The sequence below is a fragment of the Ziziphus jujuba genome, chromosome 2 (genome assembly GCF_031755915.1).
Source record: "Ziziphus jujuba cultivar Dongzao chromosome 2, ASM3175591v1".
Lineage (NCBI taxonomy): Eukaryota > Viridiplantae > Streptophyta > Magnoliopsida > Rosales > Rhamnaceae > Ziziphus > Ziziphus jujuba.
Window position 1 is genome coordinate 29,723,469 of NC_083380.1, and position 14,790 is coordinate 29,738,258.

Below are 14,790 nucleotides of genomic sequence, written 5' to 3' on the forward strand. Positions count from 1 at the left end.
AAACAACCCAATATTAGACAATATGAATATCAATATGTATATATATATATATATGCTAGCTTGCACTATTTATTGATTTTTTTCATTGACTAGAAATGAAATATGAATTTCTTAATCCATACAGAAAAATATTTACACTTATAAGGATTCGTGTAATATGTACAAAACTGCAATTAAATTAAGAAAAAAAAAAAATAACACAATGCATGTAATTTTTTGGTTCATTAACGGGTAAAGCTTTAAGAGACAGATACTGAATCGTGACACAAGAACGGGTGTGTCAATAGCTGTGCTGCCGTCCATCTTTTGGTGGAGTCCTTGTCCAAGCAACAATCCACGAAACTCCGAAATTCCTCCGACACATTCTCCGGCAAACCGGGCACTTCTCCGAAACAAACAGCACACATCAGGGTAGCCCAGTCGGGTCTCTGACCCACAGGCAACAGAGGGAAGTGACCCATGTAGAGCTCCATTAGGGTTACACCAAGACTCCATATGTCCCCTGCATAACCATCGTAGTTTCCTCTACCATTACCATACTTTTCAGGGTCGAACCGTTCGGGACTCATATAAGCGCAAGTCCCGACGAAAGAGTTGCATGCATCCAATGTGGGACCTATGATCTTACTCACTCCGAAATCTGCGATCTTGACCTCCTTCTTGCTATTCACCAGAAGATTAGCCGGCTTGATATCCCTGTGAACGATCTTCTTGGAGTGGAGGTAGTGCAGTCCCTTGGTGACTTGGCGAGCCACGTCAGCAATCTTGGATTCGGACATTTTTCCATGGCTTTTCAACTCGGTTTCGAGTGAGCCGGAATCCATGTACTCCATCAGAAACGACACGTCGCCGGAGGGTTTCTCGAACACAGCGTGGCAGCAAACGACGCAAGGAGAGTCCGTACGACGGAGTATGTCGATCTCTTGTAAGAGATGGCGCCGCACTTCAGGGTTGGAGTCGCCATGAACGACTTTGAGAGCGTAGTGGTTTGAAGTGGCTTTGTGGCAGACTTTGTAGACAGTACCGCTGATTCCATGGCCAAGAACTTGAATCTTTTCAAAATCAAGTTCAGAGATATTGGTATCCGAAGAAGAAGAAGAAGAAAACAAGGCGGTTGTGCTGAAGACAGTAGTAGTAGCAGAAACGGAGTAGGGAACGAAACGACTACGTTTGACGGCAAGTTCCGGCAAACCGATGGAAAGGTTTAGCTTGCGTTTTCGTTCACCAATGAGAGCCATTACCGCACAAGATTTTCTGGATTTCTTGATTTTTGAAATTAGAATCGATCGGAAAAAAAAAGGGTTTATGGGGTTTGTAGATTAGTTTCTTGAGCAGAAAGAAATTATGAAGTGGAAGTTGTAGTGAACAAGTGGAGAGTGAGTTTAATTAAGTAGTAGAATAATTGCATGTTTTTGTGTTTGTATGGATGTGGGCCACATTCTCACTATCAATTTCACTCATTTACAATAAGGGTATAATTGTATTTTACTTTTTCCTATTCTCATTCAAATAAAAAGTAAAACACATATAGGAGTTTCATTATGAAATTTGTAAAATAAAGCGTACTAATGATTTGATTTAAAGATTATATGGACTTATTATTGGATGAATCTTAAATAAAAAAATCCTCGTAAACCCTAATCTTTTTCTGATGGCGACGTTGACGGAAGACTTCCCGACGGAAATTCTGTTGAGGTTGTCGGTGATGGATGTGATGCGATTGAAGAGCGTGTGTAAGTCATGGAATTCCTTAATCAAAAGCTCTTCCTTCATCTCCAAATACAACAACAAGAGTGATAATGATAATAATGATGATGATGAACCCTTTATCGTCATCGTCAATTGTGATGGAACTCTCATACTTTCTTCTTACAATGATCTCCTCAAGCACCACCGGAGTCATCAGAATCAGCCTCAGAATCCTTACACAACTTACCGGAATTTGAATTTTCGATGGGTTTGCTGCTGCGACGGTGGCCTGATGCTTGGGGGAGTTGGATATTCAGTACTTGAGCCGACTCCTAAAATAATGTTAACCCTGCAACTGGAGAAACCAAAGTTCTCCCAAATTATCCACGCGAGTTTGATTATAACGATTTGGAAGTTTATGGATTACTTAAGGAAGTTCGTGGAATCGGGTTCGATTCCAAGAACAATGAGTACAAGCCCTTCTTCGCTCGCATGGTTTACTTAGAGAACATGACGACAATGGAGATTGACATGTTCAGCTCCAAAATGAACCAGTGGAGGAAACTGATCGTAGAACAAACGGAGGTGACTCCGCTGGAATATTTGGATGGGGAGCTGAAAGGGTTGTCTATGCCAATGGGATTCCGCACTGGATAGTATTCAACCACGCTTCCCAAAGATTCATGATTGTTTTGTTTGATATGAGCAAAATGAAGGTCATAATGATACCCTTTCCTGATGAAATTGTTTCTACTCCTGTAGGCAATCCTAATATTATTTATAGCATGGAATATTGCCCTTATCATTTGCTTTTCAATGAATCCCTTGCTCTGGCTAGTCATCGTCGTGATGAGGATGATAATGGGAATCTTATTAATAATGGTAATTGTAGTTACGAAATATGGTATTCGTTGCATACGGTGATAAGGCTCCATGGAGTAAGGTAGTCACTGTTCCACCCCTGCCATTAGCCTTGCAAGGCATTTACACCACGTTTGTGGGATTTTTGAGCAAAACAGGAGGAGGATGATACCAAGGTAAGATGTAGGGGTATGCGTAAAGGTAAGCTGTTCCTGTATGACACGCTTACCCGACAAGCATTGGATCTTCATATGAGTGGAATATCCACAATGGTCATGACCTGCCCCGAAGACCTTATTTCCAATTGTCTCCCAGTGAATGATCAACAGTGCATGACTCCTTTCATTTTCTAATTCAAAAACCAGTTAATTAATTATTTCCTTTTGGTTAGTTTCAATATTCATCATGGATTGATGAATTGAACTCCTGTTATTTTAATTAGTTTCGTTTCTTATGTTGATTGATCAACTCAACTCTTTCTATACATATATAGTATGTATCTCATCAATCTGATTGTTCTAATGAAAGATTGGTTATATATATATATATATATTTGTATGATTATATTTTATTTATTTTAGAATTTTATAAATCTTTTGAGTTAATTTATTTATCTTCTAATAAAACTATGACACATTTTTACTCCTCTCTAAACTTTTACAGCAATATAAAATTTTACTATTTGTCACTATTGATAATGATTATTAATTTATATAATAAATTTTGATTGCTATATTTAATTATACTATTTTTTATATTAAAAATTTTAAAAATTAATTTTTTAAAAATAATTATTTAAATTGTTATCTGGTATATAAATCATATTGGTAATTATCTATAATGGTAACAAATAATATTTTTCCAGCAATATATAGCTCCACCTCACTATAATGCCTCTCAGCTAATATGACTCGTCAATTGGAGTTCGTTTTTCAGATAGAGATTTGCCAGCTCAGCTTGTTAGAAGCTTGTACTCGATTAAGCTTTCGTAAAATCAATTGAGTAATTCTTCTGAAAATTTTCATTTTCTCTCTGTTTTCTTTTATTTTCTTTGTATTTTCCTTTCACTTTCTAGCTGCAAGTATCGTTTCATAAACTACAAAAAACAAAAAAAAAATAAATTAAAAAAAAAATTTTCATTGTCCTATAGACTATTGTTTCCATGTCATATTGGTCCAATTATATATGCATCTCTAATGGATTCAGTCAGATTTGATTGCAAAATACCCAAAAACAAAATAAAATATAATAAAATTAATTTGCTTATAAACAAGTTACGTAGGTTGCACAATTAATTTCATTAAATTCATCTATTAAAATGCTTGATTGGATTAAAGTGACATAAATACATGCAATAGTTTGGGGTAATGTAAGAAAATTTATATGCTTTCTTGGTACCTTGAGAAACTTGGGAACTTTATCAAATTACACAAACCCAAATCTAAAATTCTAAACTTGGGAACTATTGGATTTATATACTCTTGGTGTCAATAGTGAGAAATGATAAATTGTTATATGAAAATTGGAGTTTGATGAGATTCTCTATCTCCATAAACAAGCCAAAATCCACTGTGACATTCTTCTTTTTTATAGGAGGGAACGTGAAAGCTTCAAGATATTTCAATCCAGAAAATGACCATGGAACCACAGCATTTAACTTATTTTCTTCAAGATCGGTTAATTGGGTAAGGTTTGCAAGCCAAGCAATAATTTGACCAGTTATAATTCATTACGACCAACTCCTAAAAAATTGAGTCGGTTAAATTTAAAAGAAAGAAAAAAACCGACCCTTAAAATTATTTTTTTATGCCTATGTAATGCAAATATGAGATTTGACCTTTAAAATTATTTTTTGTGACTGTCTAATACAGGTATGGCTCGTTTATTTCGAGTTAGGATTCACTTTGCTAGTGTTGGCTGTTGTAGCAATACAATAGCTCTAAGAGTTTTTGTAATGATGATCTCTATCTTAATTACAATAATACTAATACTAAAAAAAATTATATTTTATAGTTTTATAGTTTTTTATTTTTATTATTTTTTAGGTACCAATTATTTTGGTAAAGATACTACAACTTTAGTTATATCAATTCATACTTTATCTAAGCAAAAATAAACTTACTTGGTTTATCAATCTTATACATATAAATAGAGAGCCAAGATCATCCAAAATGACATGCCATTTGGGCATACCAGTGCTAAAGTATAGCGAAATTTCCCATTTGGAGCATTATCCACATAACAAAGTAAGGGGATCTATAACCTTTTATTGAGTTAAATGTTATTGTATTTTGTTTTTTTATTAATAAAAAATGTACCTTATTCCATTTAATAGAATTTATAATTTGACATTTTTAGCATTTTACCATTGAAGTGCAAATACTAAACATCTTCCCAATGATAAATATGCAGATTTGGAAGTCGAAAACTAGCTAGTCTTAGGAAACTTACCAAATATACTTCGTTTGCAATAATTTTTTTTTTTTTCCCAATAGTGTTTATTCCTTTTTCGTTTGTTAGTTTGAAAGTTAATACCATGTTAGACTTGCTACTTTAGCAAATCTATAGTTTTTTTTTTTTTTTTTTTTTTAATTCATAAGTTTTAGCTAGAAGAATTTTACCTTGATAATTTGAGAATTAATTTACCATATATAATAATACATTTTACTATTCAAGGATACAACTTTTTTCATTCACAAAAAAAAAAAAAAAAAAAAAATGGGAAAAAAAAAAAAGAAAAAAGATACAACTTTTTCATTCATTCTCTTACAAAAAGATTATTCATATATACTTAATATATAATAACATTCAACTTATTATATATTGAATATGTTGAATGAAAAACATCAAAAGAAAAAAAACACAAGCCAAAAAAAAGCAACAACATAACACACTTCAGAAAAAGAAAAGCAAAAATATATATAGCTGCTAACAGAGTAAAGAAATCCTGGCTCCCGATATTTATGCAAATCCTATCCCCAAGAAGATGTCATTCAAACAGGTAAAGACAACCAATCTGCGACCTTGTAGCCTAGCTTTGATACAATTTCCAACCAATATTCCTTCTTTTGGAAAAAAATATTACCCAGAACAATTCCAACTATCAGTCCACCACCATATCCTGGCAAAAATGTGCTCCAATCAAATTCAAAGAGTGACCCTGAATTTTTCTCTTCCTCTTCAACAGCTGGGGACTCAGATTTTCCACACTTATTTGGCAATGGATTTCCACATAACCCCAAATTCCCATCATATGAACTGCTATCAAATGTAGAAAACTGGTTTCCTTGATGTATTGGCCCTGTAAGATGGTTATGAGATACATCGAAAACTGCCAGAAATGTGAGTTGCGTTAGCTGATGAGGAATCTCTCCATGAATCATGTTTTGTGAAAGATCAAGTGATTCAAGCTCTGATATGTTCCCTAGGGCTGAAGGAATGCTACCACTGAGAATGTTGTTGGACAGGTTAAGCACATGAAGCCCTTGTAAACTCCCAGTGGACTCTGGAATCTCTCCATTGAAGTTGTTACTTGAAAAAGATCAATCACTGCAAGAACATCTTGGATCCCTTCATAGACTCTTTCAATACCTTTGATTGTTATAGTGACTGAGTATGGAAATACATTAGTCCATCTATGTGACGGAACTTTGAAACTTGAGTTTGCCTTCATATATGTTGAACCGGAAGCATCAACATGTTTCATGAAATTCCAATATTGAAAGTATTCAGATGGCAACATACCTGTAAAATTGTTGTATGAAAGATCAATAAATCGCAAACTGGGAAAAGCAGAACCAAAAAGAGGTTTCCCTATGACTCCATGGAAGCGATTGGATCGCAGCACAAGTAGTTTTAGATCTGGAAGTGGTCCCAACCAAGAAGGGAATATGTCTGTTAATTGATTGTTCCCAAGATTAAGAACTTGTAGCATCATACAACTAGGCAATGATGGCGGTATGCGACCTTCGAACTGATTATAGCTAAGATCAATGACCCTTAATTGACTTCCATCTGTGCAGATTTGATCAGAAATATTACCATGAAAATGGTTATCCAGCAGACTTAGAACTGATAGAGAACCACTGAGATTGTCCAAACATAGTGGAAGCACACCACTCAAATTGTTACCGGCCAAATTAAGATATTGAAGGGAATCCAAATTGCAAAACAATGGTGAAATTCCTCCACTTAAATTGTTATTTGAAAACATCAGAATTCACAATGGATGGTGGTGGAATTGGAAGAGATCCTTTCAACAGGTTATAACTAAGAAAAAATACCTTTAGACGAACCCATGGAAGAACAGTTGGAGGTTGGTCAAAGCCTGTCAAGAAATTGTTAGAAAGATCAAAGGAAACCATTGTTTCTGAACTTATGTTCCATACCCATTTGGGTATTTGGCCATATATTTTGTTTGCACCAAGTTCCAAAAACATTAGATTGTCTTGGTAGCTTAAGAAACTTGGGAAGTTTCGCAAATTACACAAAGCCAATCCCAAAATTCTAAACTGAGGGACAGTTGCATTTATATTTTTGGTGTCAGTAGTGAGAAATGACAAATTGTTATCTGTCAGTTGGAGTTTGATGAGATTCTCCATGCAAAGAAACATGTCAAAATCCACTATGCCACTCAACTCGTTGGAGTTAAGATAAAGGGTTTCAAGTTTCTTTAGTCCAGAAAATGACCTTGGAACCATACCATTTAACCTATTTGCTTCAAGACCTAGATAAGTTAATTGGGTAAGGTTTGCAAGCCATGGAGGAATTTGACCAGTTAATTCATTACGACCAAGTCCTAAAAAAGTGAGTTGGGTAAGATTTTGAAGAAAAATAGGGATTTGACCCTTAAAATTATTTGCTGGAATGTTTAGATAAGTTAGGCTAATTAGCTTACCAATTGATGAAGGAATTAACCCAGAAAACTTGCAACCCTCAAGATCTAGCTGATCTAAGGAATCAAGCTCTCCAATTGATGAGAAATCACCAGAGAAACTTGTATGCCAAAGCGACAATTCCTTAAGAGGACTACCAGATTGAAATTCAGGAAAAGAACCAGTAAGCTCTTTGTTTTCCGCTAAACTAAGAAATTCCAGATTTGGAAGTTGAAAAATACTCTCTGGAAACTTACCATACAGCCCACAATTTCTTAGATAGATGGATGTCAAAGAAGAGAAATTTGACAAAAAATAAGGCACTGTGGAGGATATGTCAACATAACTAAGAGCAAGTTGTCTCAACTTTGTTAAATTTTGGAGTAAAAAACCAAAACCAGGATTTTTCAACTCCAGAAGTCTGATCACATCTGAAGGTGAATCAACAACATGGACATTGAGAGCGAGATTAAGAGACAACAACTTGGAGAGTTTCGAGATTTCTGATGGGATTTGGCCATAGAAATAGGAATAGGAGATCAAGATGCCTTAACCTTGTAAGATTGCCTATTGCAGAAGGGATTTGAGAGTAATTGAAATGGTTATAAGCAAGGTTAAGGCTCTGAAGTTGAGTGAGATGGAAAAGACTGCTCGTGGATTTGATAGAACCAAAAAGACAGCTACTGCTGAGATCAACTTCAGTGACATGCCCGGTTTGCTTATCACACTGAATACCATCCCAGAAGCAACAATCTTCACGACTCCATGATTCAACCTTTGGATAAGCCAAAGGGTCTGCAGAAGTAGACTTGTCTATAACAAGGCTGTTCTTGAATTGCAAAAAGGCAGACCTCTCATGGCTGTGGCAAAGTGGTTGAGCACAATGAAAAAAGGAAGTGATAATTAATGTAGTTTGAAGTAGGGAGAGTATGAATGGAAAGAAAGAAATTTCCATTTTTTTCTCGGAAGAAACTGTTTGAATGTGTGAGGCAGGGAAGTATACGATGTCATCTGTTATATAGAACACGAAGACAAAGTTCTTTAATGGCGGATATGAACTTGCAACCACTCCAATTAATACAATCCAGAGGAAGAGTGAATACATTAATTAATTGTAGTAAAAATTGAGTATACCATGTTTGACCAATGGAGTTTGTGAATTAAATTATTATAAAGTTAGCAATGTTATGGAGGAGATCATTCTTTAAAAAGAATTTGTTTGTTTATAGTGCCAAACTTAGAGTTACATGAAGACCTTCTTGTACCATGCAGGAAGAGGTATTATTATAGCATCATATTAGATTATTTATTTATAATAAAAAATTATTTATCATCATCCTAAATGATTAAGGATCTACATATGAAGTAACAATTTAAATGATTACTATTAAAGAATTTATGTTAATTATATTCATGTTAATTATCAAAAATAGACAAATTTCCATATAAAAATAAAGAAATTAAATAAATAACAACTATACATGTTTTGAAAGCCATTGGTTAAACATCACCACAAAATTGTTCCCGGCTGGTAAGGTCAAAAATTCAAATCCCTCCACCGTTAATGTGAAAAAAATTAAAAAATAAAATAAAGGGGGGAAAAAAATCTGTTTTTTCGTGTTTGAGGGGTTGGAGTAAAAGAAAGACAGAATAAACGTCCAAAAGGGAGTAGGAGGGCAAAAAAAGAAAAAAGTCCTCGTCACAATTAATGCTCCATATTAATGCTATATGGAATATGTCAAAAGAAGGGCCATATTCATGTTAATCACCATAAATAGACAAATTTCCATATAAAAAAATAAAGAAATAAATAAATAAATACCAATGATACATGTTTTGAAAGCCATTGGTTAAACATCACTACAAAATTGATCCCCGCTCGTAAGGTCTATAATTCAAATCCCTTCACTGTTAATATGAAAAAAATTAAAAAATAAAATAAAGGATAAATTGCATATCAGTAATTTCCAAATGCACTTTGGGTCCTTTGTTATAAAGCTCATCATATTGAACCCTTTGTTTTTTATTCTGTGCACATTGAACCTTACATAAACTTAACGCTTATAGTTTTTATTCCCTAATTATAGAGTATGGATTGCAACCGTCACAAACTAAATTGGATGGTTTACACTTGTTGAATTATGTGGAACATCCTCAATATAATTATTTATTGGTTGATATTGAACAATTTGATAATAATTTAACCAATATGCCCCAAATAAAATTAGGGCTTAACTTGATGAATTTTAAAACCAATTTTTTTTTTTTTATCCTTATAATAATTTCTAAAATAAAAAAGAAAAGATATAGTATTTCAAATCCACGATCTTATAGATATAAATGTGAAATACATACCAACTAAACCAATCTCATTAGACTGCGAACATCAATTGTTGTCAAGTTTATTAATCTTTGTAAAATAGTATTTCTCCATGCTTAATAACAAGAAGAATGAGTAGAGGTATTGTCAAGTTTATTAATCTTTGTAAAATAGTATTTCTCCATGCTTAATAACAAGAAGAATGAGTAGAGGTATAAAATGGATTAGACGTACACAAATTTGAGATAGCCACTGTTAAGTGCCATGAATGTGGCAGACCAGTCTTTCCCCATACAAGCCAGAAAAAGTCTTAAATGTCCATGTCCAATAAAGGAAAAAAAAAAAAAAAAAAATTTCTTAATGTTGAATAAGAACCACATAATTCTTTGAAAATGGACCCAAAGTTGGCACGGGTCCATAATAGTGAACCACCTTAAATGTAATTTATGAAAGTAAAATGCACGTAACTTGAGTCTATTGTATACACAGATATTTAGTAAACCATCTATAAGAAAAAGACTAGACAAACCAGGAAATGGCTAAAATGTCAAAGAATATTTTTCCTTTCAGACAAAATTCAATAGCATTGCCAAGCAAAACAGAAAATTCAATAGCATTGATACACTTCGCGGATTCTTTTTTGCAACGGCATAAACAATATTGTTGCCACCAAGAAAAGAGAAAAGAAGAAACTAATTCTATATTTGTCATCCTATCTTTGAACCAAAGCGATGCTTGAATAATAATAATAATAATATAATTTAACCGTTCCAACAATCATTCTGCATCATCTTTCGGTTGGCCACCTCCGAGTATGTCATCATCATAAGAAACAGGCATCCTTAACCTATCATGGACTGATACTCGCTTCCCTTCATCATTTGATTGCTGACTTTGATGCTGCATTTCAGATTTCAGATCCATGGAGCCCTCTGCAATTTTTTGAGAAGAGACCTCTTTTCCTTGCTCTGTTTCTTGCCTAATATTTGGTCGTTTGAATTGCTTCTGTGAAAGGATAAAGTAACAATTCACTTGCAAAAGAGATTAGAACACGAAAACCTTCTCCATAAAGGAAAAACTCTATAATGATGCAAAATGGTATTGTTTTAGCTGACAATTTCTTTTGTCTTGGTTTTTGAATCAGCAGGCAATTTGAAATTTATAGAGCTCAGGGAATTCAAAAACATTCCAGAATTATTATTTATCAAAAAATCCTAATGCATTAAAAGAATTTTCTTTACATCAAAAACAATCTTGTCAGCAATCCAAACACTTGAACATAAACATATGTATGCACCTAAATTTGCAGATGTATACAATTTTAGATCAGCTCATTTGAATTATAAAGCAAATAAAAGAAAGTTTGTTAATATACCTCAAACTCCTTTGTTTTTCTCATTATCTCTTTGTATGCATTTGGTTCTCGTGCTTTAATAATGTTCCATAAAATGCCTCCACCAGTTCGAGATCGTCTACCATCCGCAGTCATCTGACCTCCACAAGACTGAATTACATCCACCTGCAATGTTTATCATAGTTAATTTCCAGGCTCCAACGGGCAGAAAGTTTTCCAAATACTGTGTTTTCTTTGGACTACAAAGAGTTATAACCTCAGAGTATGAAGATAAAAACTGCTCAAGTATTACTATTCAAAAACTTACTCAAACAATACATGCAGTAAAACTATGCCTTTTCCCAATAACTGACACAAGCACAAAAGTTTTTGTTAACCACAACATGATAAAACTCAACCATCAGTGTCAAATCTAAATCATGTACTGAGAAGTCCTTATATTCTTTTATCTAGCCTAGATTAGATAAGCAAACAGCAATGGCAAGTTCTTTGGCTCAAAAAGGAGTAGTAAATCTTAAAAGCACCCATCTATAAAATATGGTAAAAACATGCATGCTTGAAAATAAAATTACATGCATATTTGGCCAATGAATTCCCAAAACAATTTATAACGACATACAGAAATAGCAAATGATGGAAGTTGTTCAGCCAGGGGCCATCATAGCTCAGAGCACAGGATTTGAAGGAGCAAAATAGCTTCTGCAAGAGAAATCTGCAAAGGTATGGAAACAATATTGAGCATCAGAAATTAGGAAGGTTTTATGGCTGATTAGAGTGGATAAGCATCGTCAGCTCTAGGCTTGGCTGAAATCAAGCATAACCCAGACTCACACCTTCCTTAACCATAAGCACATGGTCAACACCCACACCCACCCCCCAAACAAAAAAACAAAAGAAGTAGAGAACGAATCCCTAAATCCAGAAAAAGGGGAAAAAAAAATAAAAAACAATAAAAATGGGAAAAATAAAAAAATAAATGAATAAATAAAATAAAATAAAATAAAATAAGAAGATGTGAAGAAGGATTAAACGATAAACAGATGGCTGACAGAGTACACCAACCTAAAAAAAATATACAGTTACAAGTCCATACCCTATTGAAGAAATCCCTAAAACCCAGAAAACGAGTAAAAAATAAAAATAAAAGAGAATTAGATGTGGAGAAGGATCAAATAACAGACAGATGGCTGATGCAGTATACCAACCAAAAAAATAACACGGCTACAAATCCATACCCTATTCACTCAATACCAGGATCCCCAGCACCAACAAGACAATAGGGTTCTATAGAATGGAAAATGCATAAGAAAACGGACCAATAACTTACAGATATTAATGCAAGGTACAGATATGCAGCTCAAAAGTACAAAGTATGAACCAGTTTTGCAATAGGTACACATATGATCACGAGTAGATAGATAGGATCATCCCTCAAACTATGCCCACAGCACACAGCACACAGCACACAGCACACAGCACACAGCACACATAACAAACTTAAAAAGTTAAATTTAAAATGTAAGATATGGAGGTATTTCTCTCCAAGGTGAACACAGTTTCCTTTACACAAAACCAATTTCACAACCATATATAGTAATGAATTCCTCATTTGAATCCAAAAATATGTTGTATGAAAAGGGTTAAGTACCTCCTTGACGAGATCACATAATGCAGAAATCCCCAGACAACCTACAGCTGTATACACCATGTATGATTTCTTCTCTTTCAGGCGCTTACATGTATCTAACACAAATCTGCAAAGGACAGAACTTAGGAAGCATAAAAAAAAATTTAAATAAATAAATAAAATAAAAAAAGGGCTCCTATAACCTTTTAAACAGATGAAATTCTATGTAAAATGAGTCTTACAAACTTCAGTTTAACAAAAGAGAGCACAGGTAAGAAAAGCATACGCAGAAGATAAAAGAATTATGTTTCCATTCACAAGCAAAAACAAGCAGTAGAAGTGCAAATGGTTAGGGGTATCTTATGCAAAAATTTAGAAATGCTAGAAAAAGATTTTTCATTCCTGCTTTTGGCAGAGAATAACCTGTTTATATCAGTGACGTTAGGATCCAACCCACTTCTCTTTCTCTTATTCTTCTTCCTGTTTGGCCTACGCTTGCGATTTTTACTTCGAGATTCTTGATCAATCACATTGACATCTTCACTTCCTTTACTCTTGATTTGATCTGAAGCTGTCTGTGAATTATGCTCCACTAACTCCCCTTCCTCCACATCAAGCATTTCAACATCTTCATCACCTTCAAAGTTATCCTCTTCATATAAGGCATCTAATATGCTGTCTCCTCCTTCCATGCTGCATGCAAAGAAATTTCACCAGGAAACCCATAAGTACCACATCCAAAAAGCAAAAGAAAGAGGGAAAATTCAACCATCTGCAGCCCTAATTAAAATGTAAACAAAATGCCCGAAGTGCAAATTCACAAAAAATTTCTTCGAGTTTTCGAGACAAGTTGTACCTAAAACCCTATATAGCAACTAAAACCCTAGCTTAAATTTGTCTGTCAATTTAAGAAGGCCAATCCAATAAAAAAAAAAATGTTGGGAAAAAAATTAAGACATTAAAACCTATCCAAAAAAATGCAAATTACTAGGGAATTGGGACTAATTACAGGGGGAGGTCAAAAGCTACAACTAGAAGAGAAGTGATTTGGGATCCATATGAAAGAAGAAAATCAAATAGCGATTTTGAAGCTTCATGCTTTTATACTAATTAAACCTATGATTTTAAAGCCTCACCATGACCAGCTCAGCCTAAAGAAACTCTATTTGCAAAAACTCCAACTTCTAATGAAAATAATTCGAAACGGCTCCTGAATTGGAAGCTCTCTCATGCCTGCATTTGGCTCTGGAAAACTCATATCTCACAAATTCATCTACTTTTTATTTTTATTTTTTTAATCTCAAAAACCTAATTCACATTATTTATGATAACACATAACTATGCAAATAAAGAAAATTAGAGAATATTCAACCTTTTAGGAAATTATAGAAAACCAATATAACATAGTCAAAAATATAATCTGGTATTTGTTTCCCCAACCATGAATGATGACCTCGTCCTACATTTTTTTTTTTTTTTTTTATAAATACTCATATATATTCAATCTTTCGTAGCTAACAATTTCTAATATAAATCTCCATACCATAATAATTAAATTTACGACTATTTTTTCTTTGCCTACCAAGTGTTAGACGAATTTATTATACAAGAAAAAAGAACATACCTTGCGCCCTTTCTGAAGTTCACTGGAAGCAAGGAATGAAAGAATGAGAGAAAGAGAGAAAGAGTGAGAGAGTAAGAGAGATGGCCGACTGTCGAGTGTCGCCGGTCGGTGCGCGAGATGCAGCGGCTGATGGAGCCGAATAGAGAGAGAGAGAGAGACTGGGGTTCTGCCAAGTGCTATTTGAGAGGAAGAGGTAGGGTGTGTAGTTTTCGCAAGAGTCAAATTATTCGTAACTTTTTAAAACTTTTCTAAAATATACCATCACCGACTAAAAATTATATTATATATATAAATATTTTTATGACAAAAAATACTTATTTATACTTTATAATTAACATGTCACCTAAATTATTTAGTGTAATTAATAAATAATATTACACTAATTTTATTTATAATTACAACTATGAAGGTGAGAATATAAATAATTACCAAAATTTGTGC

At 33.9% G+C, this 14,790-nt stretch overlaps 5 protein-coding genes across 5 annotated transcripts; 1 reads left to right on the top strand and 4 right to left on the bottom strand.

Annotated features, from left to right (window-relative positions):
• Positions 1 to 239: 239 nt before the first annotated feature.
• LOC107419377 (mitogen-activated protein kinase kinase 9) lies at positions 240 to 1,238 on the bottom strand. The gene has a single exon (XM_016028145.3). It carries the CDS (start codon positions 1,236 to 1,238, stop codon positions 240 to 242), a length of 999 nt encoding a protein of 332 aa, XP_015883631.3.
• A 413-nt stretch (positions 1,239 to 1,651) lies between these two features.
• LOC107419378 (putative F-box protein At5g52610) lies at positions 1,652 to 2,346 on the top strand. The gene is made up of 2 exons (XM_060815057.1): positions 1,652 to 2,005; positions 2,122 to 2,346. Exons 1-2 carry the CDS (start codon positions 1,652 to 1,654, stop codon positions 2,344 to 2,346), a joined length of 579 nt encoding a protein of 192 aa, XP_060671040.1.
• Positions 2,347 to 5,543: 3,197 nt separating this feature from the next.
• Positions 5,544 to 6,085, bottom strand: LOC107419379 (receptor-like protein 9DC3). The gene has a single exon (XM_048474798.2). It carries the CDS (start codon positions 5,931 to 5,933, stop codon positions 5,544 to 5,546), a length of 390 nt encoding a protein of 129 aa, XP_048330755.2. The 5' UTR covers positions 5,934 to 6,085.
• Positions 5,975 to 8,379, bottom strand: LOC132799265 (receptor-like protein 6). The gene is made up of 4 exons (XM_060815058.1): positions 7,992 to 8,379; positions 7,448 to 7,927; positions 6,834 to 7,348; positions 5,975 to 6,523 (listed from the first exon to the last, which is right to left on the bottom strand). Exons 1-4 carry the CDS (start codon positions 8,377 to 8,379, stop codon positions 5,975 to 5,977), a joined length of 1,932 nt encoding a protein of 643 aa, XP_060671041.1.
• Positions 8,380 to 10,280: 1,901 nt separating this feature from the next.
• Positions 10,281 to 14,565, bottom strand: LOC107419382 (uncharacterized). The gene is made up of 5 exons (XM_016028151.4): positions 14,350 to 14,565; positions 13,149 to 13,418; positions 12,747 to 12,852; positions 11,120 to 11,263; positions 10,281 to 10,749 (listed from the first exon to the last, which is right to left on the bottom strand). The coding sequence occupies exons 2-5, from the start codon at positions 13,415 to 13,417 to the stop codon at positions 10,522 to 10,524; spliced, it is 747 nt and encodes a 248-aa protein (XP_015883637.3). The 5' UTR covers position 13,418; positions 14,350 to 14,565; the 3' UTR covers positions 10,281 to 10,521.
• Between the last annotated feature and the right edge of the window lie 225 nt (positions 14,566 to 14,790).

Bases quoted from the DNA above. Each gene is read 5' to 3' on its own strand.
- LOC107419377 (XM_016028145.3), bottom strand. From the start codon at position 1,238: ATGGCTCTCATTGGTGAACGAAAACGCAAGCTAAACCTTTCCATCGGT.
- LOC107419378 (XM_060815057.1), top strand. From the start codon at position 1,652: ATGGCGACGTTGACGGAAGACTTCCCGACGGAAATTCTGTTGAGGTTG. The intron at 2,006-2,121 runs GTACTTGAGCCG...GGATTACTTAAG, and splicing joins TTGGGGGAGTTGGATATTCA to GAAGTTCGTGGAATCGGGTT.
- LOC107419379 (XM_048474798.2), bottom strand. From the start codon at position 5,933: ATGATTCATGGAGAGATTCCTCATCAGCTAACGCAACTCACATTTCTG.
- LOC132799265 (XM_060815058.1), bottom strand. From the start codon at position 8,379: ATGGAAATTTCTTTCTTTCCATTCATACTCTCCCTACTTCAAACTACA. The intron at 7,349-7,447 runs GTAAGCTAATTA...TCACTTTTTTAG, and splicing joins GTTAATTCCTTCATCAATTG to GACTTGGTCGTAATGAATTA. The intron at 6,524-6,833 runs GTATTTTTTCTT...AGCTATAATCAG, and splicing joins TTCCATGGGTTCGTCTAAAG to TTCGAAGGTCGCATACCGCC.
- LOC107419382 (XM_016028151.4), bottom strand. From the start codon at position 13,417: ATGGAAGGAGGAGACAGCATATTAGATGCCTTATATGAAGAGGATAAC. The intron at 12,853-13,148 runs GTTATTCTCTGC...TGTCCTTTGCAG, and splicing joins AACGTCACTGATATAAACAG to ATTTGTGTTAGATACATGTA. The intron at 11,264-12,746 runs GTACTTAACCCT...TAAACATTGCAG, and splicing joins TATGTGATCTCGTCAAGGAG to GTGGATGTAATTCAGTCTTG.